At 42.4% G+C, this 15,376-nt stretch overlaps 2 protein-coding genes across 2 annotated transcripts in view; both read left to right on the top strand.

Annotated features, from left to right (window-relative positions):
• The window catches only part of TRIP11 (thyroid hormone receptor interactor 11), a 41,329-nt gene extending 38,753 nt beyond the window's left edge, over nt 1-2,576 (top strand). The window contains exon 21 of the mRNA XM_072116605.1: nt 527-2,576. Coding sequence (XP_071972706.1) covers nt 527-738 — 212 coding nt within the window. The 3' untranslated portion in view covers nt 739-2,576. The remainder of the gene's footprint in view (nt 1-526) is intronic.
• Nucleotides 2,577-4,912: 2,336 nt separating this feature from the next.
• The window catches only part of FBLN5 (fibulin 5), a 37,170-nt gene continuing 26,706 nt past the window's right edge, over nt 4,913-15,376 (top strand). The window contains exon 1 of the mRNA XM_072116610.1: nt 4,913-5,216. Coding sequence (XP_071972711.1) covers nt 5,203-5,216 — 14 coding nt within the window. The 5' untranslated portion in view covers nt 4,913-5,202. The remainder of the gene's footprint in view (nt 5,217-15,376) is intronic.

A 15,376-nucleotide genomic window follows, 5' to 3' on the forward strand; every position in this document is an offset into this window, starting at 1 on the left:
ATTTCTGTTAGAGCACGGTGCAGCTGGCAGACATGATGTCATACTTATCAGTGCATCCATCATCACAGTGAGACAAAATAATATCTCTAGCCGTCATATTAATGGATGTAGCCTCCCTAACCCCATCCCAGTAATTGCTTCCACACCAGGGTTCATAAGTTGTAAGATGATGGCTTCACTACAGGGGAAATACTTGAAGTGTCATATTTAAGATTTCTAGTAAAATGTCCGAGACTTCAAAAACTGACATTTAAGTCTGTTTTTCACGGCTGATTTTATCCAGGTTCATGTGCAGGTAGCAGGTTGCATTACTCAATGGCGCCAGTGATGGTAGCCATGATGCCAGGGAGCACAGCATCTGGACACTGATAGTCTTTGCCGGTCTCTTGCTGGCCAGTAAACCAAGGAGAAAAGATATTGAACTTCTGAACATACCCTTTTAGATCGAGTTGGTTCAGCTGGCTAAACATTGCTGGTTTTTCTTAAATTACTTTCCATTTATAACAAATTTGCTTTTGTACTGCAGGATCAGGATCAAGTCGACGTCAGGAGTCTAATCCCTTCCTGGCCCCTCGCTCAGCTGCTGTTCCCCTTATCTCCACCTCTTCGCTGGGAGGCAGCACACCGGGGCACCTCCTCATGAAGCCGATATCAGAAGCCCTGCCCACGTTCACACCTCTACCCGTCTCCTCTGATGCCAGTGCTGGGGCAGTGCTGAAGGACCTCTTAAAGCAATAGACTGGTCTGTATCCGAGACCTCTGCAATGTAGCACTTTATGAAGAAGACAAAACACTATTGTATATAAGAAAAGCCAAAGAGGCCTTCACTGTACAATATGAAGACTGTTTATTTAAGGAAAAACTCTGCCCAGAGCCTTCTGGACACATAATTTGATTTGCTATAGGAGACTTAATTGGGGGGAAGAGTAGCCATTTGCCCCATTTAAGTGGTTATTGGGATGTAAGTATTTAAACAAATGGAATCCCCTATAATATAATGAGGATTACAGGACATTTGCACTTAAAAGTCTGAAATTGTGCGAAAGTGGGGCTGTGGGTGTACTGTTGGCTATTAAACGGCAACATGTATCTTCCTATCCCATGTATATAAAACCTACTGTATATCTGGGTTGATGCCACATCACATGATCCTGCCGCATCTCTGCCAAAGTTCACGCAGTGTTATTTTCTTCCTTGCTCGCAGTACATGGCCACATGAAGTTTTACAGTTGAAGGCGACATCTATATTTATTTTTCATACTGAATATTTGATGATTGGACACAGTTCTATATTTGTGGGAAAGCTGTAAACCACATTTACTTTTTATGGCATTGTGAAGACAAAAATTTGTAATGTTTTCCAGAAATCGGTTGTAGTGTAGAGGCATATTATAGGGGAATTCTGAGCATGCAGGTTTTATTGCCTTTTTAGATTTTTACATTGATTGTTATGTCTAATGCCTGAGGGGGCAGAACCTGACACATACACTTTACCCTTCTCAAGATCTCTGCTCGCTATCAGTAAATTCAGGGTCTAAACCACCATATGGGTAATGGCCAACTGAAAGCAGGAAACCTCTGACCACTGGATGTGAAGCACAATGGGGACATTTATCATACTCCAGTGTATCATAAGCTCCGCTGTGCTGGATACATGTGGAGGTTCTGGCCTCCTGATGTATTCGGTGGGTGGCTGCTCTGACACACAATAATCATATTTTAAGGAATATTGATTATTTCAGGGCTTGTTTATCAGAAAACTGATGTACAAGTCTTGATAGCTGTCCCCCAATCTTTTCATACATTGGCAGAAGATTGAAGCCAACACACAAATCTTTGAAAATGACGCAGAACTTTTTATTTACTCTTTACCTTTTCTTCGTCACCAGTTCTGCCTGTTGTCAGCTTATAAGGCACCGGTCACCAGCATTAGTCTTATTATGTTACAGCACCAGCTCTGTGTCCTGTTAGAGATGAAATAGCAGGGAGTTAAAGGGGTCCGGTTTGTGAATTTGGCAGAGTATTATTTGCATTTTGCTTAGTTACACAGATTTCCAATATACCGGTACTTTATGTATCAGCTTCTTGTGGGTTTCTAGATCTCTGCTTGCTGTGATTCTAGGGGAAGCTTTGTCATGTGATGTCACACAGGTGCACGGCTCGTTATAACACACAGCTCTGATTACACCCTATGATACTAACGAGCCGTACACCTGTGTGACATCACGTGACCGGAGACAATGAATGCAGAGATCTTGGAAACTGAAGAATTGATGTAAAACTATATGAGAAAATGTAACAACTTTAGAGTAACAAAAATATTTTCTGAAATGTATTTACATTTATATTCTGCCTAGACGCTGCTTACAGACTAGAACCTGTTTTATTTCCAGATTACAGTATTTCTGTAATATCCCCCCAACATGACACGTCAGGAGTTTTTACCACCACTTTTTATACACTCATTGCTCCTGTAAATTATTTTTATTGTTACATAGAGTTCTGGATATATTGTATTATTGCTGGGCTATAGTGTGAATATAATGTATAGACAATAAATTAACAGATCTCATTCATGTCCTGTGTGTTGTATCCTGAATACTTGACTCATGGCTGTAGCGACGGCAATGAATGAAGATAAAATACTATTCATCTCCTATATTATTGTTGTATAAGTTATCAATTCTTAGTTGAAAGAATTTATTATATTGTGTATGGGAGGGTGTAGTGAACATTTTTCTAATACACTTTATTAACAAATTTTACTTTGTTTGTAAAAAAAAAAAAAAAAAAAAAAAAAACAAGTTGCTCCCTCCCATAAAGATGCATATTTCAGCCTGTACAGTGTGTGTCTATGGAGGCTGTATGAGCTCACATCTAATCATGCTGTATTTGGTTAAACAACTCTGGTAGTGAGGATGAGCATTAAAAATTATGCTCAAAGCATACTACAGCCAGGGAGAGAGAAGAAAGGGTTAACACTCACAGCTGTGTAGAAAACAGGAGAGAAGAGATAGATCTGTCTTAGACCCTGTAGACATATTTTCCCTAGCAACGTAGAAGTACAATTGTAACTAGGGGGCACTTTACAGCCTGTTACTTTACAAACTAAGGCTAAATTCACACTGCCGTGAGCCCGCCGCACCGTAGTACGGCGGGCACACGGCAGCGCGGGGAGAGGAGGAGGAGGAGGTGAGCGCAGCTCACCCCCGCCCCTCTCCATAGGAATTAATGGCGCACGGCGCCGTAATACGGGGAAAGATATGACATGTCCTATCTTTCCTCGGGCTACGGAGCGGTACCGCTCCCGTACAGGGCCATGAGCCCATAGAAGTGTATAGGGGACGTATATCGGCCGTATATACGTCCCCCATACTGTAGTGTGAATGTAGCCTAAGGGTTCATTCACACAGCTGTCTGCTGGGACATACTTGCGGCCGCAAATACGTCCCCATAGACTGCAATGGTGGCACGGCGCCACACATGTGTGGCACCATTCTGAGCCGCACACCAGGAAAAGATAGAACATGCTCCATCTCTTCCCTGGTGTGCGCCCGTGCGGAGCTATTTCCTATGGAGGGAGGAGGGGCCACCTCCTCCTCTTATCCCGCACGGCGGGCATACCGGGTATGAATGCACCCTAAGGGAAATTTGTTAATGAAGTATATTAGAAAAATGTTCACAATTGCCCCCTCCCCACAATATCGGAAATGACAGTTACACTTTAACCCATTTAACTTGTTAAAGTCTGGTCCTTGCAGTTTAGACTTAACATCGCATGTGGCAGATTTATCACGCCTTGTATGTCAATTTTATGCCATAAGTTTTGTAAAACGTTAATTCCTGGCCTGACTACTTTTGGGTTTCCGCACAACTTTTCTTAAAAAATAGGTGTGACAGGACGAGGAATCGGGCATGTGGATTTACTATACCCTCCACCGGAAACTGGGGACAATATAGCTGAAATCCATGTCTGACCTGGTGGCGTTTTAATCCCGCCACTGTGCTGGATTTGCTGAGAGGCTGGAGACTCTTAATAGATGATTGTTAAGACAGTGGACTGTGTACCAGCTATTAATAAAGTCCATTGTGAGTTATGGGGCTGTGCAGTTATAATGTACAGTACTAGACACAATTAGAATCTGGGCTCCTGAACATGCAAATCTACAGTAGAACCAGCGTTCTGATCCACCTATCAACAAATTATAGCTTGGAATCATATATGAAGTGTTTGACGCAGTTATCCCTGGGGGAAGTATATAGGATAACATGGCAGCTGTACCTGGGTATTGGTGGCTTTTCAAGGGAAGTCCTGAGCGCAGCTATCCCTCTAAAATGTCCTTAGGCACCTATTTGGACAAATGTCCTCATTTTCCTGGATGTTTAGATCTATCAAATGTAATCCATCCTCAATGGAGAAGAGGAGACATTGAAGTCATGGAATGGGAACAACAATGCATAACAATGTTCCTTTTTAATATTTATAACTTTTTGATTCAAAACTCCTACAACTGACTTTTTTTTAACCCTTGTCAACAGAATATTTCAGCAGGTTTTTTTATTGCCAGACTATTACATTATGTCAGGGGTGACCTGTGATGCTATCCAGGGGCTGAACCTTACATGCTTCTTCTCCATCTCTGGCAGTGTCCGTCATTACTGGAATTCCCATAGATCACAAGAAATCACTTCATACTCCTCTCATTGAGTAATGAGCATTCCTCTTCATGTAATCTACACAATTACTGAAGGATGGCAGCTGAGGGTGGTTACAGTAATTTTTCTTTCCACATTTTTACAGTTTTGTTAACGTGGAAAAATCCAAAACTGTATCTGTTCACTGCAGGCAAGGGTTAATTTGTGTAACCTTACCCCCTCCTTTCCTTTTTCTTTGGCAGTCACCCCAAGATTGTTGTGAGGAGTCTGGCCAGTTGGTGAACTGACTAATCAGAACCATCTGTCTCCGACGAGGCCCCTATTTGCATTGTTTAGCATACTCTGAAAATGAAGAGCTCATTTCTTACATTCCTCCTGCAATTGGTCTAATGTAGAACTACAGTCCGGGGCTAAGCTGAACCAGGTGCACCCCCAGAGCTCACTCCAGTGTGGACGGAGCCGACTGCAGAGCTCTCCCTCCTCCTGACATCACCCTCCACTCACACACAGAGACTGAAGGGACTCTGGGCACCCACATCCCTCACCATGCTCAACTGCAGGTACAGTTATTGCTGATAATACCCAGGTCTGCTTTTATTGTAATGTCTTCTGAGTTTAGTCACCTGCACCCCCAGGAAAGAGGGTAATTCTATCATTTATTTATTTCTTAATTTTGTGATATGAATGTTATCCTTCGGCATGAAGAATGGCAAATAACATGGCCTGGAATAGAAGCTGTCTTTTGGTTTTTCTAAAGATGGATAGATATATATATATTACATTTTTAAAGGTGGCTATGAACGGTGTCCATTCTAGGTTACCAGGATACATAGTCACTCTGAGGAGTGCTGCTGCTGCACTTCTAAAATGTATTTGTTATATTTCATGTACATCAATGGTTGATAGATTATGCTGGTTCATAATTTTATGTATGTTCCGCTTATGGTCAGAGGTACCAGCCTAACAGATTATACCTGTCAAAGATGCTCCCCAATTACTACAACTTGCATCAGAGGAAGTGCAGCTTTGGACGTGACTGTAGTACAAAACTGGCTTGGTACAGAATAAATGAAATGCTGTTATTTTTGAAGTGAATGAAGAGTCTATGGAGGCAGAAATTTAAGTTGAAGGTGTGGGTCCCAAGTCAGGAGCCTACACTGTAAGCCAAAGCTTATAAAACTGTTTTCTCCTCTCAAGGACCATTAGACTTTCTGAAGGACTTGAAGTGTCACAGCAGACAACCACGCTGCCACTCCTCCCTGTATGTATCCCTGATGCTCAAACTGAATATCTTTAAAGCACATTGCTTGTCCCCTTCATCAGCCAAAGTTACAATTTACGCACATTCTGCAGATGATCTCCATCATCCCACACATCCCTAGCATAATCCAAATGTCCCTTCCACTGAGCCCCTCACAAATACTATGTCAGAGCCCTGCATTCTTCCAAGAAAACGTAAAATTGTCAGATCATAAAAAAAGTTAACTTTTTTTTTATTTTTAACTTTGCATTTTCGTTCCTGCTTGCTGTCGGTTTGAGAGCATCAAACAAATGGCTAGTTAGCTGGTTTATCAGAGATCTCTCCATCTCAGTTGTACAAGGTTTGGCTTTCATATGTGAATCCCAACTTGCACATTCTTTTATAGCAGTAATCTTGAAGACGGCAAAACAAAACGCTATTTAGGTACAGGTCATTCTTGCTTTAATTTACGCTATCTCAAATCTTGTATGCACCATGTTATTGAATTGTCTCTAGCCGATGGGAGAACTGTACTGGTGCAGGAGGTGCCGGCCATAAGAAATGTTATAAAGTTACAGAACTTTTCATTCTTTTTTTTTTTTCTATAATCAATCAATGACGGCAACTTCCCCCATAGCCTGAAATTGCTGAAAACAAGTAGCAGTAGTCAAGGGCCATAATTAGGAAAGATTAGGCCTCATTGAAAACTTTTGACTTTGTATAATTACCGGACAGTATTGGAACCTCTTACCCAGGATGATGCCCACCAATCCCACAAGCATAGTCAAAATCCCTACCCTTAGCAGGTCCTCTATGGTTTCTTGGAATGTTGGTTGTTCTGTTCACAAGATGAAATGTTGAAACTGAACATTAATGGCCCAGGAACCAGCATTGGCACAGGTCTCCTCCTCCTACCAGCCCCATAATGGCTACTTTGACTGCTATAGTAATAGTTCCACCAATGCCATATATTGAAGTTACTGGCCCTATGCTTAATCTCTCCTCAGTATGAACGGACTGATAACAGGAAACAACAGAAGTGATTAGATGCCGTAAGTGTAGCATTGTAAGGCTAAGTCAGACAAATCGTAGTCTATAAAATATTGGCCCACATTTATTAAAGTGTTTGCACCAGTTTTCTGTCTGACTTTGCCCTAGAAAGAAAGAAAGAACTGCTTGCACGTGTATTACTAAAGTACCTGCGCTAGACAGAAAAAATGTTCACCATAAGGGGAGTTTTCGTGCCAAGTCGAACCGCGCGCCACAATTGTGCAACATGAACCAAGTGCACCAAAAAAGAAAATGATGCCAGAGCAGTGCAGGGGGCGCGAGATTCATGAATCACACTTCACAGGCAAACTCCACATACTGCACTGTTTTTGATAAATGTGCGCCATTGTCTGTGTGATGGCTGCAGTCACTAGTTTTACCAACCGTGGCTTGCCTGAGCCAAAATCCCAGCAAAATAGGGATTTCTCTTGCTTAGAATTCCCATTAGTATGCCGGCAGGTATACTTTTCCATGCTCTAATGATGTGCCATCATACTGGTTCTCACACCATCACAGGTCACCATTATGCAGCGAGTTCAGTTCAGCTGAGCATGTAGAAAGTGTGACCATCTCAATGAGCATGTTTCTTGAACCATATGTAACCATCTGGATTTGGCTATGACCCCACCTGCTCACGAAACCTATGTCGTATGTGGGCCACAAACAATGGAACCACAGCCCATGTAAGGTCCACTGACACGCTGACAATAGAATAGACTGCCTGAGCCGCACACAGGGGCAAGGATAAATCTGCTTGATAATTTTCAGCTCTGGCAATGGATTCCAAAGTCATGTGCATAAGGCCATAGAAATGCATTGAACCAATGAATAGCACAACTACTGCCTGCAGGAAGCCTAAGCCTGTGGAGAGTGTGAATTTAGGATAGGAAGAGCAATCTCTCCTTGCATGCACGGTCATTTCCATTCAACTCTATGTGAGCTCTGACAAGAGCCAAGACTATATACTATACACTACATTTGGTGCTCCAATAGAGCACACATGCACTCTCTACATTCATCCCAGATTCGGGAAGGAAGTCAGCGGACCTATATTCCAGAGATTGGTGTGGGTCCCAGTGTGGAGAATATGCCATAAACACCTAAGATGGGAAAATAATTTAAAATGGCTGAAAATAGAGAGCAATAAAATGAATTAATGTACACAGTAATGAAGATTAACCTGTGATCTACAGTCTGTGGCAATGCCCAATGTGCCTACTGCAGTGGAGAAATGAGGTTCATACTATATAACTAGATAAATATTTGAGAGCCTGTAATGAAGAAGACTGCAAGATAAACTCTCAGCGGAATGAAAATTGTTGTGTTCTCACTGTAGAAAGTTTACAATACATACATACATACAAGTTTACATAATGGCACGCTGTGTGCGTTTTATACTACATGGTGGTACACTGTATGCATTTTATACTACATGGCGGGACACTGTAGGCATTTTATACTACATGGCGGTATGCTGTATGCATTTTATTCAATATGGCGGTATGCTGTATGCATTTTATTCAAAATGGTGGTACGCTGTATGCATTTTAAACTACATGGCGGTACGCTGTATGCATTTTATACTACGTGGCGGGATGCTGTATCTATCTTATACTACATGGCAGTACGCTGTATGCTTCTTGTACTACATGGCAGTACACTGTATGAATTTTATAATACATGTCAGTACGCTGTATGCATTTTTATACATGGCAGTACGCTGTATGCATTTTTATACATGGCAGCATGCTGTATGCATTTTATACTACATGGCACACTGTATGCATTTTATACTACATGGTGGTATTCTGTATGCATTTTATACTACATGGTGGTACGCTGTATACATTTTATACTACATGGCAGCACTTTGTATGCATTTTATACTACATGGTGGCACATTGTATGCATTTTACACTACATGGCGGTACACTGTATGCATTTTATACTACATGGCGGTATGCTTTATGCATTTTGCATTGCTTTATTTTCACACCAAACCAATATGATGGATCTGGTCCTGACACTACCTGATATATTACATATATGGGGGCGGGGGGTCTCTCTATGGCTCGCCTCAGGCAGCAGACGGGCTTGGTTCACCCCTGCCCCTAAGTACATGAATATGACCACTATAATAATGCTGCTTTGTAAAAGGATATAATAATTATATTTCTACACATAGAGGACAATATTACAGTAATTTAGGGGGTAATCATTAAGCAGCCTTCTTGCTCCAGTTTTTCATACTGTCTTAGGAGCTTTTTGTAAGTCCGTTTTATCATAGTGGTTTAGACTGCTGGATAAATGTGGCACATAAGGTGTGAATGTCTGTAGTAGATTTTAGACTTGTTGGTGTAAAGTCGGGTATAGCTCTTCTTACGGAGAATTTGCCAATTAAGGCCGCCTTGTAGGTGTGTGGAGACTTATAATGCTCCACAAGGGTATTCTGGGAAATGCAAATAAGTTTTCCAGGATGGGAAAAGGAAAACAATGCCTCTATTACAATGCACATTTTTCCATGAGTTGAGACATTTGTGCCCCAGAAGATGGAAGGAACTACAATAATAAATTCCCCCCTGAATTTACTGTACAATAATCCTTATGGAAAACTCTAGCAAGAAATCTCTTGTTGACTTCAGTGGATAATCACCATCTGTTTAATAGGTCAAAAAAAGACTTAACCTCCACCAATAATACGCAGGTCATGTGTGGAGTCCAATGTATGCCTGAAAAACTGTAAAATTGGTTCTAAATCTATGTGTGAACTATAAAAGCTATAGTATTGTAGTTGATGTGCCTATTTCCATATTTCGGAGTAAAGTTATTCCAATTCATGTTCTTTTTAGATTTTTGGACAAAAGCTGGAATTTTATGCTATAAGACAGTCACCCTCAATGGTGTCACACCTCGTATTACTGTTACCCCTGTGTCCTCTGATACTAAAAGTATAAGCCTGTATCTGCTGTAGGCAACTGGGAACCTCTGAAAGGTTTAATGAATTGAAAGGAAAAACCCATTGGTAATTTTCCTGTGGTTTTTCCACACATTAATGTAACATAACTTGAGGCCGTGCCTCTCCCAGAGACCCCGTCACTAGCCGCCAAGAATAATGTTTCATTAAGCGTGAGCTGGCAGAACAATCTGCATCCAGTCCATTGCTGGCACTGGCGTGGTCCAGGGCTGCTCTGTGATCAGGGAGGGGATATGTACCAACGATTCAGAGCTCTCCCATTGTCTGATGGGTGGGGATTCCATTAATTTCCATAAGTTTTGGTCTATATTCAACACCTATTACAGATTATGGATGGTTGATGGGGGTCCTAGCAGAAGGATACATTATGATCAGTTTATTATCAGGGTCCTTTGTGGCCAGAAAGGATACCCCCATTGATGTAGTACCCAATCTATAACACTGCCATTCTTGTAGCTTATAGTGGCCCTTTTCTGTTAACCCCACTACTGACCCTCCGTCTTTTCTTTTTGCTGTGAAAATAAAATAAAAATCACCCTCCTTTCTACACTTTGCCCCCACAGTCCTCTTCCTGCCCCTGTCACTGCTGTGTGTGGCTGTGAAGCAGGCAGGTGCAGTGGTGTCATCACATCCCGCCTGTCGGCCTCTGCATTCAGCTCACGTGGGCAGGAGAATAAAGATTTAAAGTGCTCCACACACAGCCAACAAGTGAAATAGCTGACGGAGATATATAGAACTAGAACTGTGGGCTGTACATTTTCCTGTGTACAGAACTGTGTGAGGGCTTATCTTTTGTGTTACAAATTTTAATTCTCAGTGAAGTTATTTAATATTCTATGCCATGTACTGGGAAGCTGGAAAAAAATCTAAATGTGGTCAAATTGCCAAAAAAAACCCTGAATTTGAGTCACTTTCTTGTGGGCTCAGTTTTTACGACTTTCACCGTACGCTCCAAAAATGTTGAAGTGTGATTTATAATATTCTAACATTTCTGGATGTATAATTTTTGTGCTCTATTCGCAATGTGCTTGTGAATTTTTATTTTTGTCATCTTCAATAAATGATTTAAGAAAAGAATGCCCTCAAAGGATGAGACAAAATAAATTTTTAGCAATTAACAGAATTTCATGTAAACGAACAAAAGTGAAACTTAGGCTACTTTCTCACGACTGTAGGGGGGGGGGGGGGACACATATGTACGGCCGCACACACGTTGCTATAGACAGCAATAGGCGCACAGAGCGATACAGTGCCGCACACGTGTGGCACAGTACTGCTCCGTACACGGCAAAAAGATAGGACATGTCCTACCTTTCCCCGTGTGCACAGCCATGCGCCGTGCATCTCTGTGGAGAGGGGAGGGATCAACCCTCCTCTTCTCCAGCATGCTGGACATACGTCCGTGTGAATGTAGCCTTAATGTAATACTCACCACCAGATGACTTTTGGATGCCATATCGGGCCATATCGTCACCTCCAGAACTGGTTTGTGTTGATGGTAATTCATAATAACATTGGGGGAGATTTATCAGAAGTGCCTTAGGTTAAACTGTTCTAGTTGCTTAAAGAAACCAGTCAGGGCTTAGCTGTCATTTTGCCACAGCTGTTTAAAAAACTGAAAGCTGAGCTCAGATTGGTTTCCATAAGCAACTGGAACAGTTTTACCTCAGGCACTTCTGATAAATCTCCCCCATTGGCTGTATATTGGGGGTCATAGTCCCACTGTGGAAAGTACTGACCGATTTGGCAAACCCTGTGCAGTGCTGTGTAATCTGTGTTCACTATATAAATAAAGGAATTATTATTATTATTATTTATTAAGTTCTTGAAGCCAATCAGATGTCTATGTGATGGCTTTGAGTGAATATATTCTCTGCATTACACTCAAAAGAAACCTTAAAGTATATGTGAGTTGATAAATACATGCATTGAATTCTGTGTAAAACAGATGAAGTGGTCAGGGGCGAACTGGGAATATAAAATGGCCCTGGAAAAAACTATAAAAGTGGCCCCATTTTATAGGCGGAGTCAAAACAAGTGGGTGTGGTCAGATAATGTGGGTGGGGTTACTACAGACAAATTGTTGGTAGATGGCCTTAATGCAAAACAAGAACATCTTTTGCTAGTAAGTGAATCTAATGCGCAAAGAATGTGACCTGTGGATCAGTAAATGATGCAAAAACACAACCCGATAAGCCTTAAATACCTTTCCCCTGTGCCATACATGTACAATTCAGAGAAACAATATATTGATACTGCCTCCTATGTTCAGGAATAATGCTACAAAAACACATTCACTCCTGTCTTCTATATACAAAATAAAACTACTACAATACCTTCTCCCATAAACAAGCCAACTACTATAATACTGCCCCCTATGTACAAGAATATAACTACTATAATACTGCCTCCTATGTACAGGAATATAACTACTATAATACTGCCCCCTATGTACAAGAATATAACTACTATAATACTGTCCCCTATGTACAAGAATATAACTACTATAATACTGCCCCTATGTACAAGACTATAACTACTATAATACTGCCCCCTATGTACAAGACTATAACTACTATAATACTGCCCACTATGTACAAGAATATAACTACTATAATACTGCCCCCTATGTACAAGAATATAACTACTTTAATACTGCCCCCTATGTACAGGAATATAACTACTATAATACTGCCCCCTCTGTACAAGAATATAACTACTATAATACTGCCCCCTCTGTACAAGAATATAACTACTATAATACTGCCCCCTATGTACAAGAATATAACTACTATAATACTGCCCCCTATGTACAAGAATATAACTACTATAATACTGCCCCTATGTACAAGAATATAACTACTATAATACTGCCCCCTCTGTACAAGAATATAACTTCTATAATACTGCCCCCTATGTACAGGAATATAACTACTATAATACTGCCCCCTATGTACAAGAATAAAACTACTATAATACTGCCCCCTATGTACAAGAATATAACTACTATAATACTTATAATACTGCCCCCTATGTACAAGAATATAACTACTATAATACTGCCCCTATGTACAGGAATATAACTACTATAATACTGCCCCCTATGTACAAGAATAAAACTACTATAATACTGCCCCCTATGTACAAGAATATAACTACTATAATACTTATAATACTGCCCCCTATGTACAAGAATATAACTACTATAATACTGCCCCTATGTACAGGAATATAACTACTATAATACTATATATATATATATATATATATATATATACACACAGAAGCGAACATGAAAAAAAAATCAGTATTTATCATATACAGCTACAGAAAACACATGAGATCCTCACCTATTGCATCCAGTGACATCAGGTGACGTCTCCTCGGATTGTACTCCTTCCTCTTCTCCATTAGTTCCACCATCACCTTGTCTCTTCCTCCAGGTACACTGCTTTCCTGCAGAGTTTACCACACAGACGTCTTATGTTCTGCACTTTCCCATTGTCCCTTCTTCTGCTACCACCACTACTGTGCCCCAAATACTGTAATAGAGCCCCCTACAATATTAGTACCACACAAATAGTGCCCCATAATGTAACATACTGTAATGGTAAGGATAATTTATTTCTTCTTTCTCTCCTTTAACCCCCTTAACCCCCGACCCCACCCCAGTATTGATAGAGCTCCTACTATGACCCTGATGTAATAATAATGGCCCCAGCCTACCCAAGACATAGAAATTATGCCCCCAGCCTACCCCAGACATTGGGGTAGGCTGGGGCCATTAAATTCAGACATCAAATTAATTGCCCCAGCCTACCGCAGAAATAGAATTAATGCCCCCTGCCTGCCCCAGACATAGAATAATCCCCCCCCCGCCCCAGATATACAATAATCCCCCCCCCCTCTGCCCCGGATATACAATAATCCCCCCCCCAGCCCCAGACATATAATAATGCCCCCTGCCAGCCCCAGATATTTAATAAGGCCCCCGCCTGCCCCAGATATAGAATAATCCCCCCCCCCTGCCCCAGACATATAATAATGCCCCCTGGCTGCCCCGGATATAGAATAATGCCGCCCCCGCCCCTGCCATATAATAATGCCCCTTGCCAGCCCCAGATATACAATAATTCCCTCCCCGCCCCAGATATACAATAATCCCCCCCCCCTCTGCCCCAGATATACAATAATCCCCCCCCCCCAGCCCCAGACATATAATAATGCCCCCTGCCAGCCCCAGATATAGAATAATCCGCCCCAGATATTTAATAATGCCCCCTGCCTGCCCCAGATATAGAATAATCCCCCCCCCCCCGCCCCAGACATATAATAATGCCCCCTGGCTGCCCCGGATATAGAATAATGCCGCCCCCGCCCCAGACATATAATAATGCCCCTGCCAGCCCCAGATATAGAATAATCCCCCCCCCCTCTGCCCCAGACATAATAATCCCCCCCTTCCCCAGACATATAATAATAATTCCCCCCCCAGCCCCAGACATATAATAATGCCCCCTGCCAGCCCCAGATATTTAATAAGGCCCCCGCCTGCCCCAGATATAGAATAATCCCCCCCCCCTGCCCCAGACATATAATAATGCCCCCTGGCTGCCCCGGATATAGAATAATGCCGCCCTCGCCCCTGCCATATAATAATGCCCCTTGCCAGCCCCAGATATACAATAATTCCCTCCCCGCCCCAGATATACAATAATCCCCCCCCCCTCTGCCCCAGATATACAATAATCCCCCCCCCCCCAGCCCCAGACATATAATAATGCCCCCTGCCAGCCCCAGATATAGAATAATCCGCCCCAGATATTTAATAATGCCCCCTGCCTGCCCCAGATATAGAATAATCCCCCCCCCCCCGCCCCAGACATATAATAATGCCCCCTGGCTGCCCCGGATATAGAATAATGCCGCCCCCGCCCCAGACATATAATAATGCCCCTGCCAGCCCCAGATATAGAATAATCCCCCCCCCCTCTGCCCCAGACATAATAATCCCCCCCTTCCCCAGACATATAATAATAATTCCCCCCTGCCAGCCCCAGATATAGAATAATCCACCCCCCCACACGCCCCAGACATATAATTATGCCCCCTGCCCCAGTTAGATAGAACAATGCAATCCCCCGCCCCAGGCATAATTAATGCTACCCATTCTATAATTTAAAAAAAAACAAAGCAAACATAATACTCACCTCTGGCGCAGGTTTTTTCCTGTCTCCGGTCTTCTGTAGCTTGGTGTAGAGGCGCGGGATAGTGACGTCACTGCTCCGCGCCTCTTACACCAAGCCGCGGAGCTACGGAGGGCCGGACAGCTGACATGGTAAGTGCCAGCCTCCTCCACGCTACACAGGTCGCGCAATGACGTCAGTTGCGCGACCTGTGTAGCTGCCTGTATACACAGACGCAGAAGCAGCGGTGCTGCGCTGCGTCTGTGTACT

Source organism: Engystomops pustulosus, chromosome 7, assembly GCF_040894005.1.
Source record: "Engystomops pustulosus chromosome 7, aEngPut4.maternal, whole genome shotgun sequence".
In the NCBI taxonomy this organism is placed as follows: domain Eukaryota; kingdom Metazoa; phylum Chordata; class Amphibia; order Anura; family Leptodactylidae; genus Engystomops; species Engystomops pustulosus.